This window comes from Coregonus lavaretus (assembly GCF_964263955.1).
Source record: "Coregonus lavaretus genome assembly, chromosome: 16".
Lineage (NCBI taxonomy): Eukaryota > Metazoa > Chordata > Actinopteri > Salmoniformes > Salmonidae > Coregonus > Coregonus lavaretus.
Window position 1 is genome coordinate 25,342,126 of NC_140003.1, and position 16,472 is coordinate 25,358,597.

The 16,472-nt window shown below is 40.9% G+C and overlaps 1 protein-coding gene across 1 annotated transcript in view; it reads left to right on the forward strand.

Annotated features, from left to right (window-relative positions):
* lrp1bb (low density lipoprotein receptor-related protein 1Bb) overlaps positions 1-16,472 on the forward strand; it is a gene marked incomplete at both ends in the record, with an annotated part of 417,763 nt that overhangs the window by 301,712 nt on the left and 99,579 nt on the right. The window contains 11 exons of the mRNA XM_084179294.1: positions 548-688; positions 886-1,011; positions 1,421-1,552; positions 5,011-5,145; positions 5,445-5,574; positions 6,313-6,439; positions 6,627-6,778; positions 7,122-7,246; positions 7,772-8,146; positions 12,365-12,554; positions 14,252-14,456. Coding sequence (XP_084035420.1) covers positions 548-688; positions 886-1,011; positions 1,421-1,552; positions 5,011-5,145; positions 5,445-5,574; positions 6,313-6,439; positions 6,627-6,778; positions 7,122-7,246; positions 7,772-8,146; positions 12,365-12,554; positions 14,252-14,456 — 1,838 coding nt within the window. The remainder of the gene's footprint in view (positions 1-547; positions 689-885; positions 1,012-1,420; positions 1,553-5,010; positions 5,146-5,444; positions 5,575-6,312; positions 6,440-6,626; positions 6,779-7,121; positions 7,247-7,771; positions 8,147-12,364; positions 12,555-14,251; positions 14,457-16,472) is intronic.

Sequence of the window (16,472 nt, forward strand, 5' to 3'; positions counted from 1 at the left end):
TTCCACTGATTCCACTCCAGTCATTACCACGAGCCCGTTCTCCCCAATTAAGTTGGCACCAACCTCCTGTGATACACACACAGACACACAATCCAAACATGGACACATCACTCTCCAAACTCATGACACAAGTCTCCTCTCCTTAACCACTTCTCCTGCTCAGAAGCACTTAGCAATGAACAATACCAGGCAGGTACTCTACAGTCTACAACAGTGGAGTAGGTCCACTCAAACATGGAGATCAACAAACACGTACCTGTGTGTAGTAGAGGCTCAGGATAGAGTATTTTGGGTCAACAACACTACTGGTTTATTTTTGGGGATTTCACTACATGAAATGTTGCATCATCAGTAGCCTATTACATTGTCAGAACTCATATATTCCAGGTTTCATGCATGCAATATATCTAGGTCTCCCTTGTAAAAGAGGTCTGTTGATCTCAATGGGACTTCCTGAATAAATAAAGGTTAAATAACACAATAACAATTCAGACAGATAAGTTGATATGGTGATAATGTGGTTTCTAAGGACATTTCCTTGTTTCAGGTAACAAACTGTGGTGGGCCGACGATGATTCAGCCCATCTGGGGACGGTGAACAAGAGAGACGGACGGAATCCTGTGGTTCTGAGGAATAAGACTAGCGGAGTGGTTCACATGAAGGTCTACGACAGGGAGGGACAGAGAGGTAAGGAACACACGCACATTTATTTATGTACTTTTCAGTTCCATCTACTGACATCCAGAAATGTGACACCATGATGTACTACAGTACCTATAGTGCTCTGAATAACATTTCAAATGTTATCTTAGTAAAGATGTCCATGAAGCTAACAATGGTGTCCTATCTCCTTATTAATACACTATTCACCATGGCCTTTCCAGGAAGGAACCCGTGTCAGGTGAACAATGGAGGCTGCTCCCAGCTCTGCTTCCCCACGTCAGAGAACACCCGTAGCTGCTCCTGTACTGTGGGCTACAGCCTGCGCACCGACCGCATGTCCTGTGAGGGTAAGACAGCAAGTCTGCTCTAACTAAGTGTGCATCCCAAATAGCACCTTAATCCTAATATAGTGCACTACTTTGGACCAGAGCCCTATTGGCTCTATGGGCTGTTTGGAACACAACCTAAGTGGCCATGCAACAAATGCATTGAGCAGTTCAGACACCCTAGCATCAGAGTAACCACAAGGTCTGTGACATGAATTCGCTGTTGCTAATGAAATACTATATAAACCTCTGTAATCATACGAAAAAACATACTCAATATTACTGTGATAAATGTACTCTATGCATATTTATTTACGGTATGTAAATAACCACATATTGCGTACACACCATTAACATATTTATGTTAGGTCTGTCCCAAGAGACTAACAGTATGTTACAGTAATGTAATAATTCCTCTCCTACTCTGTAGGCATTGAGTCATTTCTGATGTACTCCATCCATGAGGGGATCAGAGGGATCGCCTTGGACCCCAATGACAACATGGAGGCTCTGATGCCCATCACTGGGACCCTGTTCGCTGTGGGGGTGGACTTCCATGCAGGTAGGTACCACCAGGGCCCGTATTCACAAAGCGTCTCAGAGTAGGACTGCTGATCTAAGATCATAATAAATAAGAGTGGGGACACAGTCATTAAATACATCTCCTCAGTCAACAATTAAACCTACAGTTTAATTGATTTTATGACCCCTTTATATTGTTCCCTGCATGACGTCTTCCGCATTATACATGAAACTTACTCCAAATGGCAGTTTGTAATCAAGAGAAAAATGGCGAGAGAGAGGGAGAATTATAGAAAGATAGAGAGAGGCAAAAAAAATTAGAGCGACCTTTATTGTAGTATTCTCTCCAACCCGGTTGAATAATGGTTAGTGGTGCTGTTGAGGGCTGCACAGATGAAAGAGTAATAAGTCCATGTTAGTAGAGATTCATGAGAAACACCAACCATTTCTCCACATGCCCCTGAACCAGGCATGACACAAAGCAATTCCCAAGATATTGTATCAAATGAAGGTAACAAGGAAATGGTAATGCATTAACCCAATGGCTTGTGCTGGCATTTGTCATATAATGGGGTTTTCGCTTGCATAATTCATGTTCTAAATATGGTGGATTTATTACACTGACAAGTGCTTTAACGTGCACTGTCGAATGAATAAACTAAGGGATAGTTATGCTTCATATACTGTATGTTGCCACGAGGCTCCTTGACAACAATCATATAGGCCTACTGGGAAAGAGAAGCTTTATCTAGCATGCACGCACAGTAGCACTGTAGGTGTTGCATAAAACCTTTGTTTACAAAAACATCACATGATTTAGAGATAAGAGTGGAGGGGAAAGATGTTACCTGCCCAAATATGATAGAATAGGATCCCACTGGTCAAAAACTGGTTGAATCAACGTTGTTTCAATGCAGTTTGTCAAAATATTGTGACGTGGAATCAACGTGGAAAATATATTGGATTTGAAAAAAGTAATCAACTGTTGTTTTGAGGGTGCAATTTCAACCACAGGATAGTGTCATCATGTTAACCACATTTCAACATAGACAAACTTTGTATTAAATATGTTGAATTTGTACCTTTAAAACATTGTCAGATCTTCAATGTTATATCCACTATCAGAAAAAAAAACTAGAGGCTGGGCAGCACCTCCTACTGGATAATTTATTTATCTACAGCTACCCTGCTTAGTTAGCTATGATATTTGTCACTAAATATTACCAATGTGCTATCATGAGAATGATTGTTGAGAGATCCCCACTCAAAAACTAAATAGTGCAGATTCACTGTTACCAGAGCAAATGAAATGTGACTATACTTTATCACTCATATATTAATAATAAATTATGTTATTTAGGCCTATATAGCATTTGCAAAGTCATCAACAGCTATTATTATGATTTAACCCAGAATTCAACTAAAAATAGACAATACAATAGGCCTAGTGTTTCAAGCTCTGATTAATTTCAAATGAATTGATATTTAGTGATATTGTGTTTGGTTGTCAACGCAACCAAATATCAACATTTGAAGGAGTTGTATCTTCTGCTTGGATAGTTCCATCTGTGCCACTGACATAACCTGGCTTTAATTCAATTAAGAATTTATATGTTGGATTCACGTCTCCATCTCAACCAAAATCGAAGTAAAAAAATAGTACTAAATTAAACTTTATTTAAAGTGAATTAAAGTTTTATTTTATTTAGTCCTATTCTTTGACTTAGATTTTTGGTTGAGATGGAGACATGAATCCAACAAATCAATTATTAATTTGTAGACAAACTGGAATTAAAATCAGGTTACTTCTCCTTTAAATGTTGATATTTGGTTGTGTTGTCGACCAAACACAATCCAATATTACTTATAGCCTAAAGTTAAGGCCATCTTCCAAACTAATATAATATTCAATCTTAAAATGAGTAACATGGCCACATTGAGGTTACTGTAACTATAAAATGTATTTTTATGTAATCATATAAAGCGTGCATGTTCAAGATAGCATGCATAGGTCGTTGCAGGTCTGTGGAGATCTTCACAATTGCTGTAATAATAATCGGCATTGATCACTTGCACCATGTACTTTTAATGTAATCTCAACTGCAATCCAGGTCATTTGGTTGTGCTATTACATGAAGCACATTGAGAACACATTCATCTGTTGTATAAATAAACAAAATATCTGACATTGTAGTCCCATTTGAACTTTTTGCTGTGCTTTTAAATGGTTGACATGAAAGCTCAGTGATAGACATTTGGGTGACAACTAAACCCAAAATCTGACATTGTTTTTCCATTGGAATTTGGTTGTGCTTTTAGATGGTTGAAAGCCTAGTGATAACACATAGGAAATTCAACAAACTTTTGGCTTTCTTTTTGAGTGGGTGAATATAGGTTGTAACCTCATTGATCAACGTCTCAACCAAATATTACCCAATTATCCACATTGAAATGATGTGGTGTGCCCAGTGGGATGAAGGTATGGCAGAAAATAAGTGTTGCAAGGCAGCACTTCCCACAGTATGGAAAGCTCAAAGACAATTAATGTCAGAAATGTCTCAGAGACCCTGAATGTCAATGGTAATCTTGATATGCGACAGCTTGCATTTTAGGAAATTATGAAACTAAAAACTTAACTTTAGCTAAAATTGGTTTTAGTCTTATGTATGCATAAGGTCTTAGTTGCCCTCCCCTTTGTTGCTGTTAAACAGGTGAAGATGCAAACACCCAGCTAAGCACAGAGTCAGCCAGCAACAGCAGCAGCGGTGGATAGCTCACACATACAATTTGCATATAATTATGAGGCAGGTCGTTGGTGCATAAAAAAGATGAAAGCCTTCCAGCTGGATCCTGTCACATGTAAGATATGTGTTAACGGAGTGTGAATTCTGTATAAACAGGAGGGTGCAAATAAACACATAATGCTGCCTATCCTCCCGACAACCTGGGCCCACTGAACTGACAGGCAAATAACCAAATGTACTTAAGGCTTTAAGGCTGGACTCGGAAATGAATGACTTCGTATTTCATCCTGTTGTATATGAAATAGAGTTATAATCTGAAAGGATCATAACATTTTAGATGCTATGTTTTGCATATGCAATTTATTTTCCAATAAAACCTGGAATACAATAGCCTTTTAATGTCCCGGTGTCAACAAGGAAATAAGGTCTGAATGGATATGTGAACAATACTCATAATTTATATCCCCATTTTGTGAAATGGAGCATGTAGTTGTAATATTAAGAAGATGACTTCCTCAAAAAAACAGTTATATTAAGAAGGAGGCTATGTTATGTGCCTACCTTTTCCACAATAGTACAAAAAGATCAGGTCCACACTCTTGGAATTTAGGTGAAAATTATTACTGACGAGCTCAAGTCTACGCACGACTACTAAAGAATACCAAAAGTTTGCAGTCTACGCACCAACTAATATACTGTAGAATATTACGAGTGTGCAGTTATTTTCCTTACTTTGTTTCTTACCTTTCCACAGGTAATGACACAGTGTACTGGACAGACATGGGCCTGAACACAATCTCCAGAGCCAAGAGGGATCAGACCTGGAGGGAGGACATCATTACCACGGGCATCAGCAGGGTAGAGGGCATCGCAGTGGACTGGATTGCTGGTCAGTATCGTCTTCTGTAAAATGTACAAAATGTCTTCTTACTTTAAGTGGTCCTATGTGGATATACAGTACCCCCATCAAACATTTCCTGAGATTTTATCTCGATGAGACTAACCTGTATAAATAAAGGTATGCATTAAAACTATTGAGTCAAATTGATAAATTACACAAGTCTTCAAATGACATTTCTCATGTTGTGAATAATCTCCTTAGTTACTGATTAGTAAGAGTAACACTGTCCGTTATACAACTGTTCTTTGTACAACTCTAATACCGGTATCTTTGTGTTCCTCCCACAGGTAACCTTTACTGGACAGACCATGGTTTCAACCTCATAGAGATTGCCCGTCTTAGTGGTGCCTACCGTTCTGTAGTCATCTCCGAGGGACTCGACCAACCCAGAGCCATTGCTGTTCATCCACAGAAAGGGTATGTGTGTGTGTGTGTGTGCGTGCGTGCACGCCTGCATGTGTGTATGAAAGATGAATGGGTAACAGACAGACAGTCACTAAGAAGAGATAAAGTTGAAAATGGACAGAGGAAATATAAGTGTATTTGACCAGCAGGGAGTGAAATGACTCAGACAGCCTTGACCACCTCCAGAAAGAGATCAAGATGTTGCTCGATAATAATCACTGGGGACATACTGCTGTTTCTGGACTGGAAATAGATCATGTCATTAGGCTTACTAGTAGGAACATGTCCCCTTGCAGTGATGTTTGTTGTCATGACTGACCTATGTGAAGTTGTTTAGCAGTTGTAGGTATTGTGTGCAGTGCAGTATGATTCATTTTGAGTATGCCACTAAACTTTCATGATCTGGTGTTGACACGGCGTGAAATGCCTACTGTAAGAAGAGCTTTGTGGTGAACTAAAGTGAAACAATATATGATTTCACTTGCATAGCCTCTGATAACTTTGGTATCACATTATATCACACAGTTTGTCCTTTCAGATCTGTTCCAGTTGTCCAACCAGTTGGATGTCAATAATATTGCTGGGTTTGCCTTTCTTTCTTTCTTTCTTTCTTTCTTTCTTTCTTTCTTTCTTTCTTTCTTTCTTTCTTTCTTTCTTTCTTTCTTTCTTTCTTTCTTTCTTTCTTTCTTTCTTTCTTTCTTTCTTTCTTTCTTTCTTTCTCCCCCCCCCCCCCCCCCCCATCTATCTCAGGTATCTGTTCTGGACAGAATGGGGCCAGAGCCCCTGCATAGGTCGAGCCCGTCTAGACGGCTCAGATCAGGTCACCCTGGTCAACTCTGGCATTGCCTGGCCCAACGGGATCTCCATAGACTATGAGGTACAGTACCAGACACCTCCTGATCATTCATGTCCTATTAGCTCTGATCCATCCACCTCATCCTAAAGCAGTTTCATACCAGCATCCTATCCTCATCCTTCTTTGTGTGGATATAATGTACCCAATGTACCCCCATAAGAGGATAGGGGGATAGTATGGTGATGTGCATTTTCAAATTACTTTCCAGGAAAATAGATTATACTGGTGTGACGCCCGCACCGACAAGATAGAGAGGATCAACCTTGAGACGGGTGAGAGCAGGGAGATTGTACTGTCAGAGGCCAACGTAGACCTCTTCTCCGTGGCCGTGTTCGGAGCTTACATCTACTGGTCTGACAGGTAATTTATTATTTCCTTATATGCACACAGAGTGGGCTGTAAAGTCTGATAATCTAACCTGGTATTAACCCTTCATCTCAAAGGTCTCAGTGTGGAGAACCTCAGCTGAGTATTTTCACATGAGGGGTACCATATTTATGTAAATGTACTAGCATACCTCAATGTCATTATCAAGGGCAGATCCCTTTGCCTTTTGTCCAACGAGTTATCTTGAGTTATTTCATGCTTGCTTGATTATTTTCTGTATGATAAAGTGCAATTGATAAGTACTTTTAAGAATCAAAGAATAATTAAAAAGAAAGTGTCATTGATTACTTTTTAAAACTTTTCTCTCTGTCCTCAGAGCTCACTCCAACGGTTCCATCCGGCGAGGCTTCAAAAGTGAAGCCAGCGAGGCAGTCACCATGAGAAGTGGTCTCGGGGTCAACCTGAAGGATGTGACAGTCTTCAATAGAGGCCGGGAGAAAGGTTAAGGTTTCAACTTAATGCTCCTTTTTGATTCTCACCCATCACCATCATCAGCAGCATTGTTTAATTTCCTAATCTACAGTATGTATTGGTCAAAATCAATTCGGAGACATCTAGCACAAGGGAAATACAAAACTACAGTTCATGTACAGTACTATACACAAGTGACCTATCTATCTATCTATATATCTATCTATCTATCTATCTATCTATCTATCTATCTATCTATCTATCTATCTATCTATCTATCTATCTATCTATCTATCTATCTATCTATCTATCTATCTATCTATCTATCTATCTATCTATCTATCTATCTATCTATCTATCTATCTATCTATCTATCTATCTATCTATCTATCTATCTATCTATCTATCTATCTATCTCACACTAGCACTTCTAATTTTGGCACTACAATAAAAATGATCATAACAATGACAACTTTATAACCATGAAACTAATGAGGGGAAAGTCATCTGAGGTAGAATAAGTCTTGAACACAGTGTTTGTCTCTGCCACAACAGGTACCAACCCATGTGCCAGGAGCAACGGGGGTTGTCAGCAGCTCTGCTTTCACCTGGGCAGCGGGCGTAGGACTTGTTCCTGTGCCCATGGCCACCTGGCAGAAGACGGCTTTGCCTGCGAGCGCTACGAGGGCTACCTGCTGTACTCTGAGAGAACCATACTGAAGAGTATCCACCTCTCAGACGAGAGCGACCTCAACTCGCCCGTCCAGGCCTTTGAGAGGCCCGCCTACTTCAAGAACGTTATAGCGCTGACCTTTGATTACCGCCAGAAAACCGCTGGAGGGACCAATCGCATCTTCTTCAGCGACATCCATTTTGGGAATATCCAGAAGATTAATGACGACTGGACAGGACGAATGATCATAGCCGAAAGTGAGTGCTGTTTACTTTATGACACAAACACTGTCCAGTCATGCCAATAGTCTGTGATTGCGGCCTGCAATTCGGGGTGTTCCTGCATGTTGGCAGGAACCCCCCCTCGAGCATCCCATTGGTTCCTGCATGAACGCCCCTCCTCGAGCATCCCATTGGTTCCTGCATAAACGCCCCCCCATTGAGCACGCCATCTTCATGCTTGTGTGACTATTTTGATACTCTACATTTACCCTGATTGTCTATGCGATTAAAATGTGGGTCAAAAGGGAAAAAATGTATTATCTGAGCTTTTCAGAGGCAAAGGACACTGTCTACCAGTGTCCTAGCTAGCTAGCACCCAGTGTACTTCGCTAACGACTGCCGAACACCTGCCCTCGCTGCCGTTAACAGAACTGTGGGAAAACAGTGCCAACAGGCGGGGGCGAAGGACACTATCTACCGATGTCCTAGCTATCATTAGCTAGCTAGCTAGCTATCCCGCCTGCTGTGTACCGGAGTCCTAACTAGCTAGCACCCAGTGTCCTAAATGCCTGCCGAACACCTGCCCTTGCCGTCGTTAACAGAACTGCGGGAAAACAGTGCCTGACAGGCGGGGTGAAGAACACTGTCCACTGTTGTCCTAGCTAGCTGGCTACCGTTGTCGCCTCTTTTTCTGTGGGGTTTATTTCCGGTTGGCATCCAACGTTATGTTGCATTACCGCCACCTGCTGTACTGGAGCATCCCCGCCTCCCGCCTATGTACCGGAGTCCTAGCTAAAACATTTCTTGATTGGACTGAGAAAAAACCCTGGTGCAGAGGGTAACTTTTTTTTATAATAATTTTTTAACCTTTATTTAACTAGGAAAATCAGTTAAGAACAACATTTTATTTACAATGACGGCCTACCCTGTTGATGCTTGGCCAATTGTGCACTGCCCCATGGGACTCCCAACCACGGCCGGATTGTGATACAGCCTGGAATCGAACCGGGGTCTGTAGTGACGCCTCTAGCACTGAGATGCAGTGCCTCCCGCTGTGCCACTCCAGTCTGAAATGAGGAATTCAGACTAAATGTAAAAAATAAACATTGTGTAAGAATTGACTGTTAAACTTTAAAAGACTCACCCAATATAATTCCTACTTTAAGACGCTTGATATGGTCGTTTTGGGGAATGTACTTTGGTGGTTGTTACAGATGTTGTGCACAACATTTTTGGGAATGTTAGGAGAACATTACAAGGATATTTAATTTAAAACATAAAAAAGGTGTTATTAAAAACATTATTTGAATGTTTTTGGGATATCATTCTAATGTTAGATAAAACACTATCTACAACTTAATCGGAATCTTAGCTAATTTTCTGGGAATGTTGGGCAGGGTGCTAAGTCAATGATGTGATATGAGGGTCCTACTGTATGATGTAAAATTAGGGTCTGCAGCCAGCCTCTCCTGGCTCTTAGCAGCCATTTGTGAAAAGCCATTTGTGGAGAATAAAGTGTCCGCGTCCTTGATGTATTGTGTGGCTTTAATGCATACTCCATCAAGTATAGAGTATTGTAATGGCCACGTCTATTCTTCTTGTCCTAAATGGGACCCATTTAACTGTCAAATAAGATGGTTACAATGGGGGATGTTTTTTAGGTCTTACTATTAATGGAGAAAATTACCCTGCTCTCATTTTCACCACATTCAGACCAAAACATAAATAAGTGGCCAGAGAGAGTGATACAAGGTATATTGACCACTCTGCCTAGCAGAGCAGCATTTGCAGCATTCACTACAAGATTAGCTAGCTAAGGTTAGAAGTATTGCAAGGAACAGCGACTGCATAAAATAAGCCTGAGTATTTAGGGTATTTGGGGATTAAGGGCATTTATAGGACACATGGGGGCTTGTGAAAATGGCATCTCCCACAGATAAATTCAAAATATATTTATTTGGCTTGAATAAATAAATGCATATAGAATGTGAAATAATGCATTTCATAACACATGGACCTTTTTTTAGCCTGCCAGTCAGTCAATCATTCTGGATGGCAGGAGAAGAGGCAGCAGAGCCGTTGTGTCTGTCCTCCCTCTCGAACCCACTCAATCTGGGCTTGATAAGGCTGAGTGGAGGCAGATGAGCAGGGAATTCCTCTGTTCTGCACGCTTAGCATCTTCTGCCACCCTCTGAAGTCTCCTCTGAGATGGGAGCTCAAGTCACTCACTCACCCTTCACATTCTGGGAGAACAGTGGGAGTCCACTGATCCACGTCCCCACCATGTTCTACTGTTGGCAAAACTGACACAGACGGACGGGGTGACTGGAGAGAGACTTTTTATTTAGGCTTTGACCAAGAGGAGCTATGATCGTTTTTAAAAGCGTCTCCTTCACTGTCTTCTCTACCCTCCTCTCCTCCCTCTCCTCTACCCTATTCTCTGCCCTCCCCTCCTCTACCCTCGTCTCCTATCCCTCCTCTCCCCCTTCTCTCCTTCTTCTCCACAAAGTTTTACTGCGTACCCTATCATTGAAGAAGGGTGAAGATGTTAATCATCCATATTTCCCCCATTAATTACTCCCTGGCCTCTCCAACGATTTCCAGAAAACCAAGCTGTCAGTTGCCTTTTATTGCAAACAATTAATTAGCAATCAAGCTGACTCAGATAGTGCCTTGAGTATTCTGTATGTTTGGTTTATGGCTTCTAGAAAGCACTGGATTCATCCCAGATCTCCAGAATTGATCAATTAAGCACTCAATCCACAGGAGTACATGTGCCATTGAGTTGGAGTTCTAGGATAGAATTAAGGTGTTCATGTTTTATCCAAGCACCTTACCAATGGTTCAGTAAAAATGCCAGATGTTTTAGTGCAAAGCAAGGACAGAAATATCTGTGCTTTGTCCTATTAGGACAAACATGTTCTTTATGTTTGTCCTAGTACTCTGATGAAACCCTATTTTCATGCCAAGCACATACAGTTAGCTGTATCTATTTGATTTCATTTAGTATTTTTGGTCACTATTGAATTGCCATTCATATGTCCCTGCTCACTAAGATAACAGTAGAAATTCACTCAATGAATGAGATACCTGGAATATGCCAACTCAATATTTTTTAATTGACCTGTATTACCAGTCGATGTATGAACAACAATGGTTTGCGGCAGAGACTACCCCGTGCCCTATATGGATACATGGATTTCAGTTTACTTCATATTTTCCTGGAATTATGTTTGTTTGGACTTGTCAATGTCTTATCAACTGTGCGAGTGGCATCAGATGCACTGCATGTATTACGGGTTGATTAATGCCTCGTATATCCATTTAAAGGTGCAATATGCAGAAATCGATCAACCATTTCCTGGTTGCAAAAATTCTAATAGTTCGCCTAATTTCAGTTTATGTGACAAAACAAGCACTTAGAGTGTAGAGAATAATTGTACCATCTAAACTGCTGTAAAATATATTTTCAGTAACCAAAATTATTGTATTTTCAGCTGTTTGAAACTTGTGTACAAAACCGAAAGTAAAAGACGCAAAACCAAAACTAAGGGAAGCATAGAAATAGCACACATAGAACATATCTACCATGTCTTAGCTTGCTTTCAATGCAAATTACAGATCTGTAACTCCCATTTCTATGTGAATTTGGTCAGGTCACCCAAAAACGTACATATTGCAGCTTTAAGTATTTCCAATGAACAGGTGGATGTGACATTGTTGGATTTGTTATTATATTACACAATGTGCAGAGTTTATATTGTGTGTGAGCAGGAGTTACAATGAATTCAACTTTGTGGCTGTAATTGCCTACACCAGTGTTTCCCAACTCCAGTCCTTGAGTACCCCCAACAACACACATTTTTGTTGTAGCCCCAGACAAACTCACCTGATTCAACTCATTAAGGGCTTGATAATTATTTGACAAGTTGAATCAGGTGTGCTTGTCCGGGGCTTCAACAAAATTGTGCTGTTGGGGGTACTCGAGAACCGGAGTAGGGAAACACTGCCCTACACTACAAATGAGAGAAGCATGGTGGTATGTGCATGTTAACATTTCATCTAAAAAAATAATTGGCTTTGTTCACCCTGAAGTGGGTTCAGTTCTGTCCACCTTTATCAGTGGAATCAAACACACTGCATGTATTACCAGTTGATTAATGCCATGTCCATTACATGTAAGTATTTACAATGAACTGGTGGAGGCTGGATGGTTGGATGATAATGGTGACGTCCTTGTCTGTGTCCCCCAAGATGTGGGTTCAGTGGAGGGGTTGGCGTACCATCGTGCCTGGGACACTCTGTACTGGACCAGCTCTACCACCTCCAGCATCACCAGGCACAGCGTGGACCAAAGCCGTCCCGGTTCCTTCAGCAGAGAGGCTGTGGTCACACTCTCTGAAGATGACCACCCCCATGTCCTCTCCCTGGATGAGTGCCAAAAGTATGTGGTTCTGGTTCTACTCAGTCTCCCAATAGCCTGGTCTTGCCAATTGCAATGGTCATTGTCACAACATAGGAGTTGGCAAGACAGCACAACCACATCTAGGAACAGGCTGATCTTTTAATAGTTTGTTGCTAAATGATGTCTGAATTTGTATGCAACACAACTGTAGTTCCGTAGCTACTACTTCAGATGCAGTATGTCATTCTATGCCTGAGGCTATGGTTGTATTCCTTTGCTTATCAGATATATAAGCTCACAATCATATTGGGTGCATTACAACACAAGACATGCCTCCTTGGACAGAGTGAAATGTATTGCTGTCTTAAGACAATTCCATCTAACTAAGTTCACTTCTTAAACAGACCTCAGTGGACTTTTTTAGTTAGAGCAATGAGTATAATGTTATATGGCACATACTGTATGTATTCAGTTCTGTAGAGAAGATTGTATATCCACAGTGTAGTGAAGGAGAGCTCTAATTGGTTTGACACACTCACATTTGAAGAAATACTGCCTGCAGTGCTTTCACAATAACAAACTCATGTTCCTGTTATATCCATTAAGAAATAAAAGCATGTCTCAAACTACGGTAATTACACCTGTCAAGAAGGTTATCGCAGAATGCTAACCTGGAGTTCACTAACTAATTAAACTCTTGACCTCAGTGTGTATGCGTGCAGTTCGTAATTTGGCACGTTTCAAACAAACTCCAGACTGCTGATAATTTGAATTTCACCTGCTATGATAAATTAGCACTCTTTGACATATTCTTACTAGCCCCTATGAATCAATACAGACTTTCAATGCTGTAAACATTTTCTACTGTAGGGAGGATCCAGCATAACCATACCTAGGCCTATATCCAAGTTCAACCTTTGCGAAGAACTTCAAAAGTATTGATTGTTTAACTTTGAAACAATCTCTGGTAGTTTGAATGAGGATATAAGCCCTCTACTTTCAGTGCTCAGTAGCGTATCTATAACTGCTGTACACTGTAATACAATTCAGAGATTTCTTTTATTTAGCAAAACCTACTTCAGATAGAGCTTCCATTTATTTACACTCCCACACGATTATAATTTGTAATATTCTTAGTAGTTAGCGCAAAGAAATGTGAATACACATTCTATCTAGCATTCATTGAGTAGCAAAACTGAGGCAGCGCCTTATCAGAGATGGGAGCTGCAGTAGCTCCTGCAAGGCCACGCTAACACAGCCGACACAACATGAGGAGCAGATGACAGGTCATGCAGGCCATCGTGAGTTATGGGATCACTAGATAACAGGAGTGACACAACCAGATAGAGCAACAGGCAATTTAGAATGGCTGCCTATGAATAATTCTTACAGCGATTATTGTTTATTTTACCCTACAAAGAAAGCCAAGGAGCTTGACAAGTTACAATTGCAGTCCTATTTAAGCCATCATACACTCCCCTGATTCAATTTCAGAGAACATTTGTTTTGTCCTCCTCACTGAGGGGGTGTAAAGATGTCTGAAGGGAAATGTGCATAAAGAGATATCGAATCTGGGTTACATCTGTTTGCAGTGAAGGTGGAAATTACTTCTAAGACTTGAGATAAAAAACATACTGTTATTATCCATCTTTCCTGTTCCCAGTCAACTAACTTCTTTGAGGTGGTTTCTCAAATCTCCATCTAGTTAATAGTAAGTTTTTGAATGTTTATTTCAGCCTGATGTTTTGGACTAACTGGAACGAGCAGCGTCCCAGTATAATGAGGTCCACCCTGGCTGGAAACAACATGAAGGTGATCGTCAGCACTGACATCCTCACTCCTAACGGACTCACCATCGACCACAAGGCTGAGAAGATCTACTTCTCTGATGGAAGTCTGGGGAAGATAGAGAGGTGTGATTACGACGGCTCACACAGATATGTGAGTATGGCCAACATGAGGATTCCATATGTATGCCGCTCTTAATGCTATCACAGTTACACTATGTTACTCTGTTACACCATGGGCTGGATTACGAAGCACTTTTAATGGAGATTAAGCATGCTTTTTAGTCTAGGACTAGGTTTAATCTGTGTCTTGGAAAGCAGCCATAAGGGCTCAATTTAAGTCATAGAATGAATGACATCATGGCATTTCATTAACACATTCTAATGAATGTCCCCTCTTATCATGCATGACATGCTGCAGCTTGTTTGACTTGGGCTGTAGAAAAGACCACGGAATTTGGACGTATTGATTCAATCTCACTAAGGACCAAAAGGATAGGCAGTACAAAAAGGCAATTACTTCTTGTTGAACCAACATGTGTTCTGACGTTGTCACGGTCCGTAGCTTTCTATGGAGGAGAGAAATTATATTTGAAACATGGTAGACACAAAGGTAATGATTCTCTGCTGAAATGTCAAAGTATTATGTCCCCTTAAGCTGAGATGGGACTCATTTTCTACCCGTTACATTATCTCCCATTCCTATTGAGCCTGATGGCATTTTAGCCGTAATACAATGGATAGCTTCTGTAATACCTCTCAGCATTCTTTTCATGTATTATATCTCAAAAGACAGAGTGAATGGTTTACTTAATTATAGAAGTAATTTCCCTTCGAAAGTAAAGGAGCTCAGAAAGAGGGTCGGTCTAATTTTATCCGTGAGAGGTTCCATGCATAGTATATATTCATAGTGGTGAAAATCCAGGATATGTATCCCTCTGTATCCCCAGCATGTAAGGGATTACATTACAATTTGGCTCTCCTCTTTGCCAACGGTTTAACATTTGTGCTTGACACAATCTATGTGACTGAGGACCTTGACCCATCTCAATTTGTTACCCATATGTCTGCCAAAACAGGGTTGTGCATCTCAAAAGTTGCACCCTTTGGGTTCCCGCATTCCCCGCCTGCAGTCTTTTTCCTGCTAATGAAGGCTCACACAGACGAGACCTGTGGGGGCGTGCCCGTCACTGTCCCAATTAGAATGAGAGAGAGAGAGAGAGACACACACCTCCATCCCAGGAATCTGGGAGTGTCATTACAGCCTGTGACTGTGTGAAACCCCCTCCCCCTTCTGCCCTGACAGACATGAGATGAACACAGAGTACAGCAGAAAGCTCTTAAGGCCCACTTGCCCTCCACACTCCACTGTGGCATTTTAAGTGAAGCCGTTGTGTCATTACCCATGCTGACGAGAGCCCGCTTGAGTATGTGATGGGGATAAGGTGTTAACACATTCAGGCAGTGAAAAGACAACCTCTTAGGTGTGAAGAGACTGAATACTAATTAAGAACTGGTACTCAAGGGTGGTAAGCATGTGGCTATATGATCACTGAATATGATTTTCAAGATTTATGACCATCCCAAATCCCAAAATAAAAGTGACAATAATCTTCAGAATTAAATAGCTTTTGAAGAGTCTTCTTGGGATTTAATAAAACATGACACTTTATATGTGATGTTTCGAACATGAATTTGATCAGACATGACTAAATTGTGTGAAGTTTCATATACATGACATATTTATGCACATTATTGAAAGTTATGCAAGTAATAAAATACTTATGATGTTCTGTTCAATATACTCAGAACATGCATATACTTTAAGTAGACTATAAGAGATTTGGAACGCGGTAGTAATTAGACCCTGTGTACAAAACTAGCTTCCTCCCTAATCTAATTTATTGTCAATAAATTCAGTCAAAAGCCATCTGGCGGCCTTGTCGTCTCTCGCTCTCTCACTCTCTCTCTCTGCTGGCCAGTTGTTTTCCCTGTAACACGCTGGGCTCCTTTTAATCAACACCTGTCCTATTAATCCCTGTATGGCAGCAGGGCTAATGTGATGATGGTTACAAGCGTGTCCCACTAATGGCTGAGACTACAGAGCTGTAGGAAGGCAGAGTGAGACTCCCAAAAGGAGCCGTCTGTCTGATGTATTCCTGCCTCCCTA